This window comes from Gossypium raimondii, chromosome 10 (assembly GCF_025698545.1).
Source record: "Gossypium raimondii isolate GPD5lz chromosome 10, ASM2569854v1, whole genome shotgun sequence".
NCBI lineage: Eukaryota > Viridiplantae > Streptophyta > Magnoliopsida > Malvales > Malvaceae > Gossypium > Gossypium raimondii.
The window spans coordinates 6657486-6678323 of NC_068574.1; the positions used below are offsets into that span (position 1 = coordinate 6657486).

Below are 20838 nucleotides of genomic sequence, written 5' to 3' on the forward strand. Positions count from 1 at the left end.
TATTTGATATTATTTGCAAAATGAACATTTGGATAGTGAAAAGTAAGAAAATAAACATGTGTAAAAAGGAAGGATTACCTCCGGAATTTTACATTACCTAAAGAAGAGGTTATATTGAGATTTTCCTATGTATTTTAGAAACTTGGTACTATTAGAAATATAAGATTATTGACTTGAGGTAATTTTTTTGCTTAATTAGGAAGTTTTGTGAATTAACTCAATTTATTTATTGATATTTGAATAAATGATTCTCAATTATATTTGTTTTGAATTTTAAAAATAGATATTTTGAAAAGATAAAATAATAACTGTTTGTAAAAGTTATATGCATTATTGGTGAATAATAGCATGAACTTCATCATTAAATAAAATAAAAATAGTGAAGGGTTTATAAATAAATACTAATAACTTTATTTAAATATATTTAAATAATAATTAATTATAAATAAATGTTAAAAATTTGAAACCTAGACTCAAGATCTTAAAACCCTTGAACCCAAGATCCTAAGTCGGAGAGTTATTAATATTTAATTATAATATTTATGATTAATGTTTAATCATGTTTAAATAAAATTATGGTAAATCATACAATGATCACCGAATTATGCTCGTGTTCCTGTTTTTGCCACTCAACTTTAAAATTTTTTAATTTAGGCACTCATGTTTGATTTCCTTCCTATTTTGGTTACATGTCGTTAAATTGATAACAGAAAGCCTTTTTCTAACAAGTATAATAACACTTTTAGTCCTCAATACTTACATACTCTATCAATTTGATCCCAATTCTAAATAATTCAATAAATTTAACCCTTCACATTTACAAATTTTATCAATTTGGTCATCAAATTCCCTAACCAAAGCTTCCAGCTTTTTAAAATAGAGGCATTCCACATCTATTAATTGTTTTATTTATGGATCAAATTATTCAATTCGGTGCATAGTCTTTTTTGAAATTAAATGTCATCTATATGAGTAAACTTTCTATGTCAAGGTGCATTCTTTTTTCCCCATTGCTAAAAATGTTAGATTTTTTCATTTACATTTCCTTAAATTCCCTTTTTGGGGATTTTGGATAAATACCTAATTGTTGGGAAACCAGGCTATAATCATTTACAAGTTTATTTTTCATCATTTTGTGTGGGGAAATTTTAGGATATTTATTTTGTATGCTTGAGTTTGAACTTTTAAGCATATAATTTTGGTATATTATTTTCAGTAAATAAGTAATTTTTATTTCATATGACTAATAAATATAGTTGGTAATATGCTTTAATCATGTGTTTGTTTGTTGAACCCAGAAAACAAAATTTAAAATCTTGATAATATTGAATTTTTTTGTTTAATTTGTTTGTTTAATTGTTTATAATGTGAACATAGTTAAAGTTATGAAGCTTATGGTAAAATGACCTTTAAAGTGGACCATTTTAGCTTTGTATTCTCTATCTTGGTCTGCATATTTTACCATATATTAGGAAGTAAAATGTTCAAAATTTGCATTTTTGTTTAGTGAAAATTACTTGATTTTGTGTTGTTTAGCTTCGTTTACCATTGGCCTTCTTATTTTTGTTGTTTTCTTGATAAGTAAGATATCTCTTTCAAGATACATAGAATTTGGATTAAATTGATAGAATTTGTAAATGTGAAGGGTTAAATTTCTTTAATTATTTAGAATTAAGATCAATTGATAGAATATGTAAGTATTGAGGACTAAATGTGTTATTATACCAGTTAGAAAAAGGCTTTCCGTTATCAATTTAATGGTGGATTACCAAAATAGGAACGAATTCAAACATAAGTACCTAAAGTGAAAAATTTTAAAGTTGGGTGATCAAAACAGAAATGCAAACATAGTTGGGCGACCATTTGTATAGTTTATCTTAAAATTATTAGTATTTATGTATTTTTCTTCCATATATATATTTAATTTAATTTAATTTAATAATAGTATGTCATGTTATTATTCACAGATGATGCATACCAATAACTAATACCTTATTTAAGGAATAGGATTTACCTTTATGAAAAGGTCAACTTTTGGTTCAAGGTAAATGCTTGTATACTTTTCCCTCACAAGTTCACTTAGAAGGTCTGTTACGGACATACGGGTCAATATCTAAGAATCTCCCAACTAAAACCATCAAATTCATGTGTCTATAAGCATGTATAGATGCTTTGAAAATTATAAAGTAATTTATCTTCATTATACATGAATACCATATCGAGTCTCAACCCCTTGGCACCTTGCATAGAAATCTTAGGTTTCTTTAACTGTCATTTCAGAAACATGAACATCATTTTGGCTAATTTATGCATAGGTCTTTTGTGGCACAAATTCATTGAGTTTGTACCCATTGTAGGTTACTTCTCCATTAACCTGTTTCTTGCCAACAAAAAATAGTATATTCGTTGGTTTAATGTGATATTACATTGTATTTCTTCTTCATCTTTTCAGGTTCTATGGAATGAGACTGTTACAGATTCCTTTCAGCCTTCATATGGCATAAGATAGGGAGGGCCACTTTCTCCCTATCTTTTTGTCCTTTACATGGAGAGACTTGGGCACCTTATCGAAGAGGCAATTGAAAAGGGTAGTTGAAAGCCTTTGTCCCTTTTAAGAAGAGGTCCACCTTTATTTCATCTTTTCTTTGCTGATGATCTTATGCTTTTCTGTGAGGCTAGTAGGGATCAAGTAGTGGTGGTGAATAGCATTCTGGAGAATTTTTGTTATTTTTCTGGGCAGAAGGTGAACATGAATAAATCTCAGGTGTTTTTCTCTCTTAATACACCGAGAGTTGTTGCTGAGGCAGTGTAGGCTTTAATCGAGTTGACGATTTTGGTATTTACTTAGGGTTATCATTGTTGCACAATAGAGTTATAGTAAACACTTTTGATTTTGTTGTGAATAAAGTTCGACAAAAACTGTTTGGTTAGGAAGCGAGGAAACTATTGATGGTAGGTCGAATAACTTTGGTATGATCAGTTCTCCTAGCTATTCCAAACTACTTTATGTATACCGTTCGGATTCCTATCTCTGTGTGCAATGAGATCGAAAGAATTGCCCGTAACTTCATTTGGAGAACTACTGCTGATACAAGGAAAACTTTTAATTATGGGTTAGGGTGTTAAGGAAGAAACATAATGTACAATGGGTGTTTCCAATCTCTATTTATCGCAGTAATTGTTCTTTCATATGGAAACTTTTAATGAGGGTTTGGCCATAAATTATTGGTAATGTTTACTAGTCTATGGGCGATAATTGCACCACGAATTTCTGGAATAATGTGTGGATTAAGGAGTGTGGTCATCTATGGGAAGTTTTTAGAGGCTTTGACCAGCCAGTAACACATTACGCGTTTATGATTTGGTGACTGAAAATGAACTCTGGGATTGGGATAATCTAAATAACCTTATCCCAAGGCATATTGTTCGACAAATTACAGGGATAATGCCTCCAAGCGTTGAGGCGGGACTAGATTGTTTGGCTTGGACATGGATGAAAAAGGATGGTTTTTCCTCAACTGAAACTTATAAGAATTAATTTTTTTGAGGATAATAGGGGTTCTGCTATTTGGAAGATGATTTGGAAAGCTCGGGCGCCTCAAAGGGTACATGTTTTCTTATGGCTACTGTGGCAGGATAGACTGTTGACGAATTATGAAAGAAGGCAATGGCACATGACAGAGGATGGTAGTTGCCCTTTGTGTAATGGTAGCTTGGAAACGGGGGTTCATGCTGGCAGTGGTTCCAAGTAGACCTGTCCATGGGCCGGGCGGCCCGGCTTGGCCCGACGGCCCGCCCGAAATATGGGAGGGTTCGGGTAAAAATATAGGCCCGAAATATGGGCTTGGGCAAAAAAAAGGCCCGTTTAGAAAATGGGGCGGGTCTCGGGCAAAATTTTTTGGCCCGGGCCCGGCCCGAAAATATATTAAATATATATTTTTATGTTTAAAATATACTAGTTTAAGTTTTTTATGTTTTAAGTTTTTTATGTTTAAAATATATATATATATATATATATATATTTTATGTTTAAGTTTTTAAAATATATATATTTTTTATGTAACAAAATATCCTGCACATGTATTAATATTGGTTGGTTTTAAGATAAAAAAATGTAAACTTATTTGTTTACAAAAATATTTGATAATACAAAAATGTAAACTAATCAAAGGTTAGATTTTGTTACAACAATTAATACAATTAACAATTAATAATTTGATAATTTTACTAACAATTAATTTTAATAACAATTAGTTTTAATTTTATCAAAAAAATTAATTTTAATTAAAATAGGCCGGGCCGGGCTGAGCTCGGGCCCCATATTCTTTTCTCGGGCCGGGCCTGGACAAAATCTCGGGCCCATATTTCGGGCTGGGCCGGGCCCGGGCTTAGGAAGCGGGCTGAAATTTTTTCTGGGCCCGGCCCAAACCCGACCCGGCCCGGCCCATGGACAGGTCTAGTTCCAAGGCAAGCTCAAAATATTTTTTTCTCTTTGACGTTTAAAGAGCGGCTATCATGGAACTTGCAAGGTAAAAGAAATCTAAGTTTTAATGATTGTTGACACCATTTTTGGATGAAAACGGGGTCGACTTGGGTTTTGAAAAATGAAACAGGAATCGCCACCAATCCTTTTTAATTAGGTATGATTGGATCACCTCGAAAAGTGGTTATTTTTTATAAACGGTTTGATTTTATTAAAACAACGAGTTTGGTCCACGAAATTCAGAAAAATAAGTTCGGGAGTCAGTTACGTACGGAGAAGGATTAACACCCCCGTAACGCCCAAAATTGGTACCTAGTTGATTAGTTAATGTCTTAATGTCGAAAATTGAAGACTTTGAAGAATTTTAAAAATACGATTCTTATTTTTATAGAAAACTTATAAATCAAGTTACTCGTTAAGACTTTCTTATTTCAGAAAAAGAAAATGTCACACCTAATGCATTAGGGCACGATATTTTATCTCTTCAAAAATGAGTTAGTCTAAAAACTTGCATAATCTAGTTTAAAAAGGTGTTCAATTGTTTAAGTCATAAAAAATTGCAACCCAATGCGTTAGGGTACAACTTCTCATAATACTAAACACTGAACATTACCTTTATTTTATTCTTATTATTTTTGAAAATCCTCGTCTCAAGAGAACAATACGTCATATCCAATGCATTAGGACACAATACATTAAATTCTTGATTATGAGCTTTTATTTACGTTTTTTTATAAAAAGAGTAATCTCGGTTATTTAGATTCAACGAAGAAAATCGAAACCCAATATGTTAAGGCTCGATCTTCTCGAATTTAAAATACGAGATTTTGCTTTTTTGAAAGTCGAAACTTATGCGTTGAGATGAATTAATCTAATTTGAAATGGTAAAAATGAAACACGAGGTTAACATGCGTACAAAACAATATTGAATGCGATAGCATAAAAATAATACAAGCAACGATAATAAGAATGAATGAAAAGGGCAAATGATAATATGCAAAAATACAAGTATAAGCAAATAAAATTAAAATATTCTTTTAAAATAAAGACGTAAACGTAAATAAATAAACAAATAAAGAGAATGAACAAAGTTATAAAAAGATATATTTGTATGTGTTTATAAAATAGGTATGTAGAAATATGTAGATATGTATGTAAATTAAATATATATAAGAAAAATATAATTATATATATACACATACACATACAAATACAAATATATGTTATATATATATGTATGTACATATTAAAGTTTAAAAATAATAAAATATACACGTATATATACAAGCAAATATGATAATTTATATACATGTTTAAAGATATATTAAAAATATGTATGTATATATCTATACAAATTAGAAAGTACAAAAAAATATAAGTACGTAAATATATAAATATATACACTTATAAGAATTAAAAACATGTATATAGATATAAATATATGTATACATAAATTATAAAATATAAAAATATATGAGTATGTAAACATCTATATATATATATATATATATAAAGCTAAAACAATAATAAAACTAATTAATATATTAACAATAGTAATGAATAAATAAAAGGAAAATAAAACTGATTATAATAAATAGTAATAATAATAATAACAATAATATAAAAATAATTAATTAAACAATAAAACTGCAAAAAAGGGACTAAATTGAAATAAAAACGAAAGTACCGGGTAAATTCAAAAATAAAAAAACGAAGAGGACTGAAGTAAAACGCGCGTCAAAAGGAAGGGACTGATTGGGAAAATATTCCCAGCCTTCAAGCGCGCCGTTTTAACGGAAGGGTAGCATATGGTCTGAGGACCAAATCGAAACAGAAACTAAAATCACGAGCCGAATTTATAAAACAAATAAATAAGCAAAAGGATGAAATCGAGATAAATAGAAAATGCGGAAGGACCTGGACTACAAATAACCCACCCGCACAAAAACGCGCGGACCCTGGGTTGCGGGTCGGGTCAACGCGCGGGTAGGAGGGGGTAAAACGGTGCCGTTTTGAAATGTTTATTAAAACCAAAATTTTTTTTTGCTTCATTTTTAATTTCAACTAAAAAAACAAGCCTTTCTCTCCTTCCCTCAAAGTTTCCACCAGCCAAACATGGCCACGCTGGCGAGCGGCCGTTCTGAGGCCGGGGCTCCGTCACGGACGGTTGTCGGAGCAAGAAAAGTGGGGTTTTTAACCCTGTTCTCGACCTCCACCTTAAGGCCCGATCCTCCAGACGCAACGAGCCGAAAAAGGAGAGACCTTTCATCCATTTCTCGGTCCGATTCCAGCACTGAAGACGGTCTCCGGGGACAGGCTTTCGAGACCGGTAATGATCCTTTCTCTCTTTTGTTTCGTTTAAAAATTTATAGAAAATAAACAAAAAAAGGAAGAAAATAAACAAAAAAGAAACGCAAGAACAGAAAAGAAAATATACTGAGATCAACCTTTTTTTTTTTGCTTTTTGATCTTCTTGTTATTAATTCGTTGTATTTTTGTGAAAATGTTACAAAAGAAAAAGAAAAGACCCGATTACAGTGATGAAGCCCCCATTTTCTACTTTTGCAAATCGGCTTTATAGCCGAAAGAAAATCTAAAATTTTTTGCCATTTTTGGACTTGTTTCTCTTTGCTCCTGCTTCTCTTTGTTGCGTGTTTACAGGTCTTGGTAGAGCAGGTGGCGGCAGACGGTAGGTGCGGCGCTAGTCAGATGCAGGTGGGGGTGGCCGATGGGACGTGCGGCATAGCGGTGGCAGAAGACAGCTGCGGCGCTAGGGTTTCAGAAAAGCTGAAACCCTAGTTTGACTTCTGTTGGGCCAGGGTAATTTTGGGCTGAATTGGGTTTGGGTAGTTGGGCTTATTTTATTGGGCTTTGGGTTTCTGATTTGGGCTGGTAATTTGTGGTTTTGGGCCCAGGCAAATTTGGGCTTGTACAATGATATTGAGTGGCAAACTCTTTTTGTCATTTTATGTTGGCTACTTTGGAAAAATAGGAATAGGTCTGTTTTTTTTAATAGTCACAGGTGCACCCAAGTCATCGTGGATACAAGTTACACGTAGGCTAGGAGTTATCGGGATTTAGATGTGAAAATGAAACTGCCAAGAACCGTGATGATCCTTTCGAGTTGGTTACCTCCAGAAACAGCTTGGATAAAGCTTAACTCAGATGGAGAGGTGCCGATTAGTGGGAAAAATGCTTCCATTTGAGGAGTGTTAAGGATTCGAATGCAAACTGGTTGTGGGGTTATATGATGAGTTCCGACAAAGAATCTGTTTTTAAATTTGAAACAAGAGCGATGTTGGAAGGCCTTTTTATAGCTTGGGAGAAGGGGTTCAGAAAGGTTGAAGTTGAGTGTGATAATGCTTTGTTGATTGAACTTCTATTGTCTGGTGGAGGAACTAATAGTATTTTAATAGAATTAAGGTTATTATATAAGTTGTTGTGTCGAAGATGGGAGTTTCGCATTTGACATATTCTGAGAGATTAGAATAGAGTTGCAGATCACATGGCTAAATGTGCTGACACAAGAGACTCTTTGCTCTGTTTGTTTGCAGTTCCGTCGGTTTTGGTTAGAAGTTTGTTGGTTGAAGATGGCAATAGGTCTAGATCATTTTAACTTATGATTTTATTGTTGTAATCGCTTAATGCAGTCTCTTTTCTACAAAAAGGAAAAACAATTGAACTTTATCGAAACAAAGGACCTACACAAACTTGAATGAGAAATAAATTTCTCATCACATTACTATTAGAACCCTCTGGATAAAATTTGGTGTCCACCTATAACAATCACTTCTATATCTAATTAGTTCTAGATACTAAAATAGGGCATCATCATAGTCTTAGTCATGCATGAGCAGGGAATATGGATGAGATTTTTTAGGTTAAAATATTTTGTTAACCCTTGTATTTGTATAAAATTTGAGATTTAATCATTGTACTTTTAAAGTTAAAAATTCCTCCTATTTTATTGGTTTAAAATATCAATCAAATCCTTAAAATCATAAGTATTTTCCATCAAAATTTGTCAAATTGTATTTTTAATTAAGCCGTCCTCATATAATATGAGATATGATTGATAGAAAATAAACATGTTAAGTTGACATTTTTTATAAAACTACCAATGATAATAATGATTGGATTAGAATTTTAAATTGAAAAATAGGAAATTGGAATTTTAACTTTTAAAGTAAATGGATTAAATCTCAAATTCTATACAAGTGGATGGACTAACAACATATTTTAACTTATTCTTATGTCTAGTTCCTATTCCTATTCCTATTGAAAGGAACTAGGACCCTATCCAATAAATATGTCCACCCTATAACCCGGAAACAGAAATCAAACTCCTTTATTTAGAAACAGCATGTAGTATTGGAAAACATAATCAACAATCTCATACATTTGGCATCAATTTACAAAGATCATTCTTGAGCTAAATAGTCATAACATGTTAAAAGGTGAAGAAGTGATTGCATAGAAATGTTCCTCTATCTAACTTGGAAGTTCAGCAACTTGATGCATAACCCAAACATGAATGCAAAGAACAATGGGAAAACAACCAAAACCACAGCAACTGTTCTCAGGAAATCATGGTGAAACCCGAAATGGTGTTCTAAGTACCATTTAATAGTAGGGTCAAGCTTCATCCCTGGTACTTTTATGGTGCGCTCGTCATCTCCATACTGCGACGTGATCAATCCATATACTGTCCATGCCATTGGGCAGATCCAATAATACCATATCCACCATGGAGGGATTCTCTGAAATTTCAAAGAAAATGAATTAATTTCTATCATCACACATTGTTGGGATTATTAATACACATAATTTGCTTGCAAAAGAAGTTAACATACTGGTTTTGGAATGTAGAAGCCGGAGAAAAGATTAAAGAGTGAATAGAAAGCGGCAGCTAAGATGGCAGCTACTTGAACGTTTGGAGAGATGGCAACAGCCATCATCCCGTAGTATGTGAAGTAAAGGAAGGTGCAGAAGTTAACAAAAAGGAACCAGAAGAACTTTTTCGCCGTCCAGTTGAACTTCATCATAGCATACACAATAAGTGTAAAATATGAAGATTGGGTTACCACAAATGGTATTTCTACTATTACCTGGATGCCACGTCAAAATTAATTTATAAGATGAGAGTAGATTAGTCAAATGACAAAAACACACTGCCATTGATAGTTTGACACGAGTTTCCATCCCGTTGAAGTGATTGATTCTTGAAACAAAGTGCCAAAAAGTATTAAGCCTTCACTACCTCTCACCTGTGCAAGTGCATAAGGTAATGCAGAGTACATTCCGGCTGCTCTTTCTCGATAAAATATGCTTCTTTCAATGGCTACAACTGGTTGGGCTGTTTGGCAGTTATTAACTCCGAGAAACATGGCAGCTATATACATGCCTCCCGTTATCACAGAAAGCTGAGTTGCATTTTTCCTGAACCACAGAACAATAAAAAGGAAAACAGAATGCATCATTTAGGGGACATTTTGAAAATTTTGAGTCATATGGTGAATGAGAAGTGAAAGATTGAGTCAGACAGTTTTGTTCCAGCTCCCCAGAAAATTGATCCAATGATTAGAGCTGCAATCAAAGTGAAACCTAATCTGACAAGGTTATATTCAGGGGTTCTCCAGTAAGCTTTGAATTGCTTCCAGAGGCAACATCTGAACTGCCCCCACATAGGCTGAGAATATTGAGTGATGAAATGTAGGTCGTTAGCTCCAGGAGGTGGTGTGCTTAGCGCTTTTACTAAAGCTTGGTTTTGCCTAATCAAACACATATATGTCAGCTTGGAATCACACAAGAGCGTCAAAAACTGTCTTCTGAACATTAAATAATAGCTTACTGATACAAAGACGATGACTTATAATGCTCCGCAAAGTCAATTCCAAGTTGTGCTTCAACTGCTGTTGAGCTCACTTCTAGCATCCAAGTTGCTGGATTTTGTTTCTCCTTAATTTTGGGAATACCAGGAACTGCCTGCAGTAAGTTTCGGATGAGTTACAGATTTCTCCAAATCATTTCATAAACAACTTTTAGGGTGATAAGTCACCTCAAAATATTGAATAATCTTTTGAGAATTTTGACCCAATCGTCCAAAGTAGATAACTCGTCCCCCACGTTTCATCAATAACAATTCATCAAAGGCTTCAAATATATCGATGCTTGGTTGATGAATTGTGCAGACGACAGTTCTACCAGTATCCACAGTGTTTCTCACAGTTCTCATGACGATAGCAGCCGCCCTTGCATCAAGCCCAGATGTAGGTTCGTCCATGAAAATAATTGAAGGATTAGCAACGAGCTCTACCGCAATTGTCAATCTTTTTCTCTGCTCTGTTGACAGCCCTGTAACTCCAGGCAGCCCTACTAGACCATCTTTCAGATTGTCTAACTCTACCAGTTTCATCACTTGATCCACAAAAGTCTAAACCATAAAACCCAAGAAAAATATTGGTTTTCTACTTAATTTAATATCAGTAATTAAGTTGTAATTGTACAATTAATACTCTTACCATTTTTTCTTTATTGTTAATCTCTTTAGGAAGTCTAAGGAAAGCCGAAAATATCAGGGATTCCCTGACCGTGATTTGGGGTGAGTGTATATCAGTTTGTTCACAATATCCAGAGACTCTGGCGAAAGTTTCTTGCCTTTTGGGGAACCCTGATATTCTAACATCACCTTCAATGTATCCACCAGTTTTTCTTCCAGCCAAAACATCCATCAACGTCGTCTTCCCAGCTCCACTAACTCCCATTAGAGCAGTCAAAATTCCAGGCCTAAATGCACCTGTTGCTTCTCGAAGTAATTGTAACCTGTTCTCTGCTACGCCTTGTGCCTTCATTTCCTATTTAAAAAGCAGGTAAGGTGAAGGATGGCACTCAAATAAATAAAAGAGAACGTGAAAAATGATGTCTTACTGCAGGCATGTCAACATAGTAGTTCACTTTGTCAAATGACATTGCTAGAGGAGTGAATGGAAGAACCATTCCTTTCTTGGTTGTTGCTCGTGTTGGATTTGATTGACTGTCTGTCTCATCGCCTGTATCTTGTGGAAGTACTGCTTGTGGGCCTGCCGGAGCTGTTATAATCCATACAAAGAATATCACAGGTCAGTTATCCTACAAGGCAAAATGAGAAGCAGGATAGCAATGCTAATACTTACGGTTCAGATAAGTGAGTGCCAGGGTAAATAGGACATTGAAAAGGATACAGAACCCCAGAAGAGCTCCTACACCAATCCAATACCAATTTTTATTACGATATATTTCTAATTCTTCAAGCACTGCCTCCCCCAATTTGGTTACGTTGTCAGAAGCCTGGATTGCAATTGGAATATTCATAAAATTTCAACTTGATCCAATGTATGGTTGGTATTAAAGTAAAACATGTATTTTTTGAATATAAGAAATATGGCAGAGAATAGTATACCCGTCTGTTAATCCACCTTGGAGCATACATTTCATTAACAGAAAGAGAAGTGTAACCATATGACAAAGGTGAAAGCCAGTAACCCCATTTCCACCATTTAGGTATTTGAGCTGTTTCATAAATGTAAGCCTTAGTCAATTCTAAGGTCAAGGTGCAAAGTTCAAGCATACTGAAAACTCTTTGAATTAATTAATTTCTTAAGAGAGAAATTAAGGTTGTTTTTGGTGCTTACTTCTAGGAAGGCTGAAACCTCCCAGAAATGCCACAAACATCAGAGCAAACATTCCGCCAGTGTTTGAAACAACTATGGTCCTGCAGATCCCTGAGATGAGCCTAAATAATGAAGCAGACATTTGTTGGATCATAAATACCACAAGCATTTTCTTGAAAAACCTGCATATGAACATGGAAAACTCTCTACCTTAGTACTACAAGAAAAACTGGCAGATGATTCAGAACTTGTTTTAAGGGCTAATAGTTCGCCAAAACTGATTAATGGAATTAGAGATATGGTTTTTAGACCTGTCAGCCCCTGGTGCAAATCCTATGGGGTAGTATGTCAGTGTCATCCAAGCAATTGTCTCAAAAATGGCTATAGGTATCTTTGTCACGAGTAATGGGATGGCAAATGCCCATGCCGGATAGAGTAAGTGGTCTCTTTGCTTGAAAAAAACTGGAAGCCTAGTGATCATAAGTGAAATCTCAGGATAACCATTGAACATGTTGGTGATAAGTGAATATAGAAGAGCACCGTTGTATAGCAATGCATCTGCTTCATCCCTATGATGCAATCTAGTCCTGAGAAACACTGTCGATGCGAAGACTGCTATAATAATAATCTGAGTTGTCTTGAAGATATAAAAGAATGAGTTTCTCTTCATCAGTAACACTTCTTTATCCCAGCAGGCCTTAAGAATTTCAAGTTTTGTTACTGAATATCTTGAGAAGACTAAGGCTGCTTTGTGGCCTCTGGACTTATCAAAAGGCATCGAGAGCTCGTTTGCTAGCTGCACTCCAACATGGAACTTCTTAAACCTATTTGCAAACTCAGTAACTGGAAAATAACTGTATGGTTTACTTCCATCTGCCCAATACTGTGCTTGATCCTTTTTTGAAGTAACCTGCAATAGTGGCATTTGCTCCTCAGTTTTTATTGAGTTTTAAATGATGCTTCTTACATTACAACCATGATGTTTTACCTCTTGCAAGAAATCTGCTACCCCCTTCCTCTCAGGACATTTGAACCCACAGCTCTCGAAGAATTCAACAACATGCTCCCGTGGACCTTGATAAACAATCCGACCTTCAGAGATGAGCACTATATCATCAAAGAGATCAAACGTCTCAGGAGCTGGCTGTAGTAAGGACATAAAGATAGTGGCATCTGTTAGATGAGCAATCTGTTGCAAACACTTGACAACTTGATATGTCGTGGAACTATCAAGGCCGGTTGATATCTCATCCATGAACAATGTTTTGGTTGGCCCAACGATCATCTCTCCTGCATTAATTTTAACCAAATATGGGATTTAAATCTTCTACATTAATGGAAATGGAAGCTCATAAATCACATAATTTACGGTTAATTTGTTAAGTAAATATAGTCAATCTATTAAACCTGTTGTTACTCGTTTTTTCTGTCCTCCAGATATGCCTCTAATCATCTCATCTCCAACTATTGTATCCTTGCATATATCGAGGCCCAACATCTAAACATTTGATTTAGTTTTAAAATTAATTTTCTTTTGAAATTTTAATGAAATGCACAAATCATATTTTGGTGTAAAGTAGTATCTGATCGTACTTTGAGAATGTAGTCAGTGACAAGACTGCTTTCAGCTCCTTCAATTGCAGTTGCCTGGAATTGAAGTGGCAAGTAAATAAAAATAAAATAAAATTATGAAGTTAAATTAAACCTAAATTAGGTGCTTAGTTTTTATTGCTTTATGAGATTTACCTTCATGAAAAGGTCAACTTCTGGTTCAGGGTAAATGCCTGCGTACTTTTCCCTCCTCGCAAGTTCACTTAGAAGGTCTGTTACAGACAGACAGGTTAATATCTAAAAATCTCCCAACTAAAACCTTCAAATTCATGTGTCTGTAAGCATATATAGATGCCTTGTAATTATAAAGTAATTTATCTTCATTATCTATGAATACCATATCGAGTTCCAACCCCTTGGCACCTTGCAGAGAAATCTAAGGTTTCTTGAACTGTCATTTCTGGAACATGAACATCATGTTGGCTGATATATGCAGAGGTCTTTTGGGGAACAAATTCATTGAGTTTGTACCCATTGTAGCTTACTTCCCCACTAACCTGTTTCATGCAAAAAAATTCAATATATTTGTTAGTTTAATGAATCACCGTAAGCTATTCCGTTGCATGCAAGGTACCGAATCAAGTTTAGTTGGTACTTGTTGACCTTTAAGCTTGGATTCAATTTTCCAGCCAATGCAAGCAAAAGGGTTGTTTTTCCAGAGGATGGTGGGCCTAGCAAAAGGGTCATCCTGTAAATGGAAAGGTAAATGATGATGATGATGACGACGACGATGACGATAAAAGTTATATTAATATCAACTTCAGACCTACTAAATGAATTAAACCAAAACTTAGTGATGTGTGTATCATATCAACCAAGTTATTGGTGGGAAGAGAACTTGAGAGTATGTCAACTATTTGGAACCCTAGTTTAGGTATAAAAATTAAAAAGCTTTAGTTGAGCATTTTTAGTAAATAAAATTACCTGGATGGTTTGATAATACCAGAGATATCCTTAAGGATATTAAGTTTGGTTGGCTTGGACAACCTAATACCAAGCATGGCAAGAGCTAATTCAGCAATATTTTGAGCCGAATTTACAAGAGTTGGAAGAGCTCTGCTACCCAGATAGGTTTCTGCTTCAATGTTCAAATGCTCATACCTAACTTCCACTTTAGGAAGTCGAATCCCCACCCTGCAAATAGGAGTGAATTAATACTCACGACCTTGCCTTACCGAATCTATTGGGAAACTTTAAATTTCTTTGTATCCAACATCAGGGCGAAGTAAAAAGTTATTTAGGTGGAATTAAGTTGTGTTTTTTTTTAATAGCTGGAATTTCAGTGTATTAATTTATATTTTTATATTTTTTAAATGATTAAATTAAATTTTGGTTTTATAAGTTTTCTTAAGTTTTAATGTGTTCAGAGAGGAGAAAATTTCAACATAATTACAAGACTAGCAAAAGTTGCAAAATTTATGAAAAAATTAAGAAATAATTAAATATAATTTAATTAATAATACAATCACACCATTCATCACAACTCAAATAAATAAATAAATTTAACTTGGCACTTTTTTTAATTTTGTTTAAACTTTTTTGAGTCCCATTTAATATTTGAACTTGATTTTTTCTTAATTTAGTATCTAAGCCTTTTTTATGTTCAATACTAACGACGTTAAATTTCTTTTGTTATGCTACAAAAAAATATTGTTAGTATTAGAGGAAGTTCATGTTAAAATAGTTATTGAGCTTTACTTAACAATTAATATTCAATAAGAAAAAAGAGTTTGAAATCCAAATTAAAAAATTCATTATTTTATTAATAAAATAAATAATTAAATAAATAAAACTAAAAGCAATTGAACATATAAAATACAAAAAATATCATATCATCTTTCACATGTCGGTCATACATTGATGAGTTTTGCTATCTTATAAAAGAATAACATTATTAGTATATTGGAGTAACTTGTAAAACGTTTGACAAGTTCAAGTAACAAATCGAACAAAAAAGATAGTAGGTACCAAATTAAGAAAAGAGTCAAATTTAGGTACTAAATTGGACCCAAAAAAGATTAAATACTAACTTAAGAAAAGTGTCAAGTTTAGGTATCAAATTCAAAAAAATTAATGTCAAGTTTGGGTACCAAATTGGACTAAAAAATGTTTAGATACCAAATTAAGAAAAGTGTCAAGATCAAGTACAAAATATTATATTAAACCTAGATTTAATAACAATATAATATATAAAAACAATCCGTATTATTTAACACTATCAAAAAGAAATTAAAAATTAAAATTTATTCAATTTAGTATTATTTAGCATCAATTCAATTAGAAAATGATAAAATACTCCTAGTTTACAACATAAGTTGTATTATTTTGATGATGTTTTATAATTTTATATATTTATATAAAAAATAAAAAAGAACACACATAATAAGATTTAAACTCAAATTTCTATAATTTTCAACTTTTGTATTTTTCTATTCAACTAATATATATATATATATATATCAATATTTTATAAATATATTTGTTATATAATTTTGTTGTTGAGTTAGATCACAAATCTGCACAGCTTATTGAATCGAACAGTGGGTTGGTGAAAAAAAATTGCAAGAAAAGATTTAGCAATTGAGCAAAATTATATTAGCATAAGAGAAACTTACTTATCAAGTCTGTTTCTAAACCTCCTCAAGAACTTCTCGTTGTCTTCGTCAGTAACCTTAAGCAGTGCGTTAATGAATCTCTGTCGGTCATCCATGTCCAGCTTTCTCACGTCAACTTCTCTTGGACCAGACTTGTTGGTGTTTCCATCAACATTCTCCACAAAAGAATTCATGATACTTGTTTTTAACCGATCATAAGTTGGCAACTTCTCTATAGCAGCCCATTTCAGAGCTTCTTCATCGTCTTCCTCAGCTCCACTGTTCCGCGCTGCAAAAACATCATCCATTGTCCAATGGTTCTTGCTCAAGCTGAGCCTTATACCGCTACTCAGGTTATTATGGCTTGAACTACTCCTTGAACTTCTTGCTTTCTCTATACCATCCATTGCATATATATTTTCCTGCATTAAAATTTCAAATGAAATGAATATTGAGGTTCATGTTACAAAGATTCAAACAGTGTGATATCAGACATCAAATAAATGGATTGGGAATCAAATTTTCAATAATTTGGATGTATATGATCAAGCTTATATTTACTTGCTCTGTAAAAGTAATTATGGAAGGTAATGTTTGTAGCTAAGAATGGAGCAAGGTGCCAATATATATACACGTAAAGTGGAACTGTTCTTAGTCTGATGAACTTCAATATTCTTTGACTTTTGAGTACTCTGAACTATTAACCGAATAATTCATTGGTTAGCCCCCACCCTAATTCCTTTACTTCCTTTTTCAAACGTTAAAGGAAGAAAAAATTAAGAACGTGCAACTCATTGTTTTACACGATTATCACATTGTTTTACATGTCCCTTTAGGGTAGGCGGTTGTACGGTTTGACATTTTGTTTAAAGACTTTTATTTTAATATTCATATAATTTTATAATTAATTTCAAACAAAAAAAAATTATCTTTATTATCAAAATACTAATTTTAGACTGCAGCTACTTGAATATTGGATGATATTATCGAAGGCCGAGCTTACCGAGTTGTGTAAGTGGCTTAATTTTTTTATACAACTGATCATATAAATATTACCAATAAATGTTGAGTATAATGATAATGAATATTGTATTCTAAAACAATATATAATTTTAAGAAAAATTATTTGGTAGATTGTCGGTAGAATTTTTAGACTCAACAAATAAAGTTAGGGGTTAACAGATGTTCTATAGAAATATAGTGATATATTAAAAAGTATGTACTTAGAAATAAAGACACATGTTAATTTTTCTAGATTGCTTGTAGAATAAAAAAAAGTAGCAAATACTCACTGTAGTTTTAATTCTTAAAATTAATATTATTATGAGAAATAGCCACAAATTCTAAATATGAATCATAAAGCATAGAAGATTTGAAATGCATATTAACAAAAACATCATCACGAGGTTTTGTAACTTATTATTCAAATTACTATTCATTTAGGATGCTTGTAATTTCTATTCATTTAACTGTGGAAAATTAATGTTTGAATTTAAATTAAAATATGTTTGTTATAGTTTAGGAAGGTGAATTTCTAGCTAATAAGTTACAATTTGGAGTGCTCGATAAATGTAAATTTTAAATTTTGTACATTTTTTATAAAAAAATTAGTTAAATTCTATTATTAGTCCCTATACTTTGTGAAAGTTGTGACTTTAGTTTGTATATTTTAATTTGATCAATTTTAATCCGTATACTTTTTAGATTTTGAAAATTTAGTATTGTTCCAAATAGTAACAAGTAAATATGTTTGATTAAATTCAATTACTAATTATGTGCTATGTGTACCGATGTAGGTTTGGTCTATATTCTCCAACTAGATCATTCTAAGTCCCCATACTTTTCGAATTTTGAAATTCCAATCTTGACACAATCGTTAACCCATTAAGTGGATTTTTAGTGAGTAATATGTGGAAATAACAACTTGACATAACATTATACATATGATAACGCGTCAAATTTTCAAAATAATAGGACTTAATTTAATGAATTTAATGATTATTATTTTATGAGCACTAAAATTTTAATATTTGAAAAGTAAAGGGCTAAAAGTCACCAAACTAAAATGACAACTTTTATAAAATACATGGGTGAATAACATAATTTAACCAAAATTATTATAAGGTGGCTTTTATATATGAATGATCATAGTAATACAATGGACTAAAGTAAAATTTCTAATCTTATATAAAAATTTTAAGTTCATATTAAAATTTCCAATATCATACCAAAATATTTAACGTTATATCAGTACTAAAATTTATAATGTTATATCAAAATTTCAACAAATGAAAGCTTATTTATTTTTCATTCAAATAATACAAAAACAATCTAATATAAGTTCTTTTTATTAATTTCCAAACTAGTTCATTCTTTAAATTAGAGGGAGGTCGATTTATTATAAACCGATTTCCATATTTTCAGCCACCTCAATTTCAATTTCCAAAGTTTCTTCTATCAGCAAAAATTTTAAATATATATTATTCGAGTAAATCGGTGTAGTACAAACAAACCGATGTTGAATTTCTATAACTTTTGCTATAAAAGGAATTTTGGAAATTGAATTTGAGGATTGATGGCTGAAAAACTAGAAATCGGCCCAAAACTCAAAACATAAACAAAAGGGTTAAATTTTATATTTATATAATATTATTATTATTTACTGATGCGATATCGTAGGTAGATCTCCACATATGCCAATACGTACCCTATTTTAGGATTAACATGTGTTTCCTATGTGTGAGTTCGCTTATATGGTAGTGCGAACCCACATCATACGATCTCATAGAAGGACCTGGACACCTCAAGTGCGAACTCAAGGTGCGAACCCACATAGACTACGGGTCGGGACCCAATTAGGTAACTGGGTAGCATGTGGGTAATGGCGAGTACCATAACAATTTGTCCCCCACCTAGTTCAAAGAAGAGTTATAAAGTGACTCTTCTGAGAACTTGGCTTCGCGGGGTGAGGGGTTACTAAGAGAGAAACTTATTGTGTACGTTTTTCGTTTTAGATTGTCATATACAGTTCACCACTTGTTGAGGAGTGGTATAGCTATATACAGCTGATTGTGCCTTCATTCTTGGATACATGAATCATTAAAGTGTAAAGTTCTTTTAAAAGGAGGTTACCTTAACCCTAAAAATCAAACCATTTAAATTTGAAATTTTTGAGAATGAACTGCTATTGAGAAGGATAATTAAGTTTCAGAGGTAATTTTCTTAAAATTTTCAAATTGTTTTTATGTTTTTTCTGGGTTTATTCGGGCACAATGGTTAGGGTGAGAGGAAGTGGTTGTGTTATTCAGGGTGTCTGTAGTGGTTTAGGGAGTGAGCCTTCACAACGTCGTGAAGTAAATGCTCTCGTGGAGGCGAAAGCTTATTTTTGCACCACCAAACAAGAATAAATGAGTCGTCATTTGGCTGCTCAGGGAATTCAAATACCCAACTTTGCCTATGACTTCTCAATCATTAAAGGGTCGAGCCGATTGAGTGATACCACTGATGGAAGTTTTCTACTTCCCTTGCACGTGTTAGAAACGAGTTTTTATCTACCACTCCATCCTTTTTTCTACTATCTTCTCGATGAATACAGGATAGCTCCAGGGCAACTATCTGGTTTCTCGTGATGGGTCGTAGTGACATATTTCATCGAATGTAGTCCCCGAAAGGAGATGTCGTTGATCGTTGTTTTCCAAAATCTATATCAACTTAAAGTGAGCAATCAAAGAGGTTCAGTGGGCCTATTTTACTTTACTCCTCGCGAAGGAGTGGAATCAATTATCTCCAACTGGTCTTCAAGCCTTCACCTAGACCGCTGTAAATACATACATGTCGAAACCATTTTTTGAAAACAAAAATTTAGTTACCGACTTTAAAACAAAAACTGGAGTCGCCACCGATCCTTTATTGAGGTGTGATCGGCTCACCTTAAAAACGATTTTGGTCTACGAAATTCGAGAAAACAAGTTCGGGAGTCAGTTACGTACGAGGAAGGGTTAGCACCCTCGTAACGCCCAAAATTGGTACCAAATTGATTATTTAATATCTTGTTATCGAAAGTTTGAAAAGATTTTAAAAGAGAACTTTAAACTCGCAAATGAATCAAAATAATAAAATATTCTTATTTCAAAGAAATAAAAAATCACACCCAGTAAGTTAGGGCACAATATTTTTAAATATTCAAAATACCGAATATTGTCTTTTGTTTTTGAAATTCTTATTTCGGGATAATAAAATGACATGACCAGTAAGTTAGGACCCAACATTTTTGAATTCCTGAGAATAAGCTTTTATTTTAAATTTATGAATTTATTGCAAAACAAATACTTGGCTTTCTAAATTCGTCGAGAAATAATCGCAATCCAGTAAGTTAGGACACGATCTTTCTTGAGAATCATGAATGCCAAATATTTAGGAAATTTGTAAAATATGATGATTTTAATGCTTTGACGCAACCAAAATATATATTTTCTAAAAGGCATGTTAAAAAGTTAATGTA

At 32.9% G+C, this 20838-nt stretch overlaps 1 protein-coding gene across 1 annotated transcript; it reads right to left on the minus strand.

Annotated features, from left to right (window-relative positions):
• Window positions 1-8649: 8649 nt before the first annotated feature.
• LOC105777235 (ABC transporter G family member 29) lies at window positions 8650-16926 on the minus strand. Its single transcript, XM_012600376.2, has 20 exons — window positions 16359-16926; window positions 14668-14877; window positions 14347-14431; window positions 14081-14240; window positions 13879-13955; window positions 13726-13779; window positions 13540-13630; window positions 13121-13422; window positions 12444-13042; window positions 12154-12314; window positions 11922-12031; window positions 11656-11809; window positions 11411-11571; window positions 11005-11337; window positions 10542-10916; window positions 10335-10468; window positions 10027-10254; window positions 9751-9922; window positions 9337-9591; window positions 8650-9243 (listed from the first exon to the last, which is right to left on the minus strand). Exons 1-20 carry the CDS (start codon window positions 16763-16765, stop codon window positions 8971-8973), a joined length of 4341 nt encoding a protein of 1446 aa, XP_012455830.1. The 5' UTR covers window positions 16766-16926; the 3' UTR covers window positions 8650-8970.
• Between the last annotated feature and the right edge of the window lie 3912 nt (window positions 16927-20838).

What these genes read in the sequence shown, in the direction of transcription:
- LOC105777235 (XM_012600376.2), bottom strand. Translation starts at nt 16,765, where the DNA reads ATGCAGGAAAATATATATGCAATGGATGGTATAGAGAAAGCAAGAAGT. An exon ending in TTAACAATAAAGAAAAAATG is followed by an intron (nt 10,917 to 11,004) that starts GTAAGAGTATTA and finishes TTTATGGTTTAG; the next exon opens with ACTTTTGTGGATCAAGTGAT. An exon ending in AGATTATTCAATATTTTGAG is followed by an intron (nt 10,469 to 10,541) that starts GTGACTTATCAC and finishes AACTTACTGCAG; the next exon opens with GCAGTTCCTGGTATTCCCAA.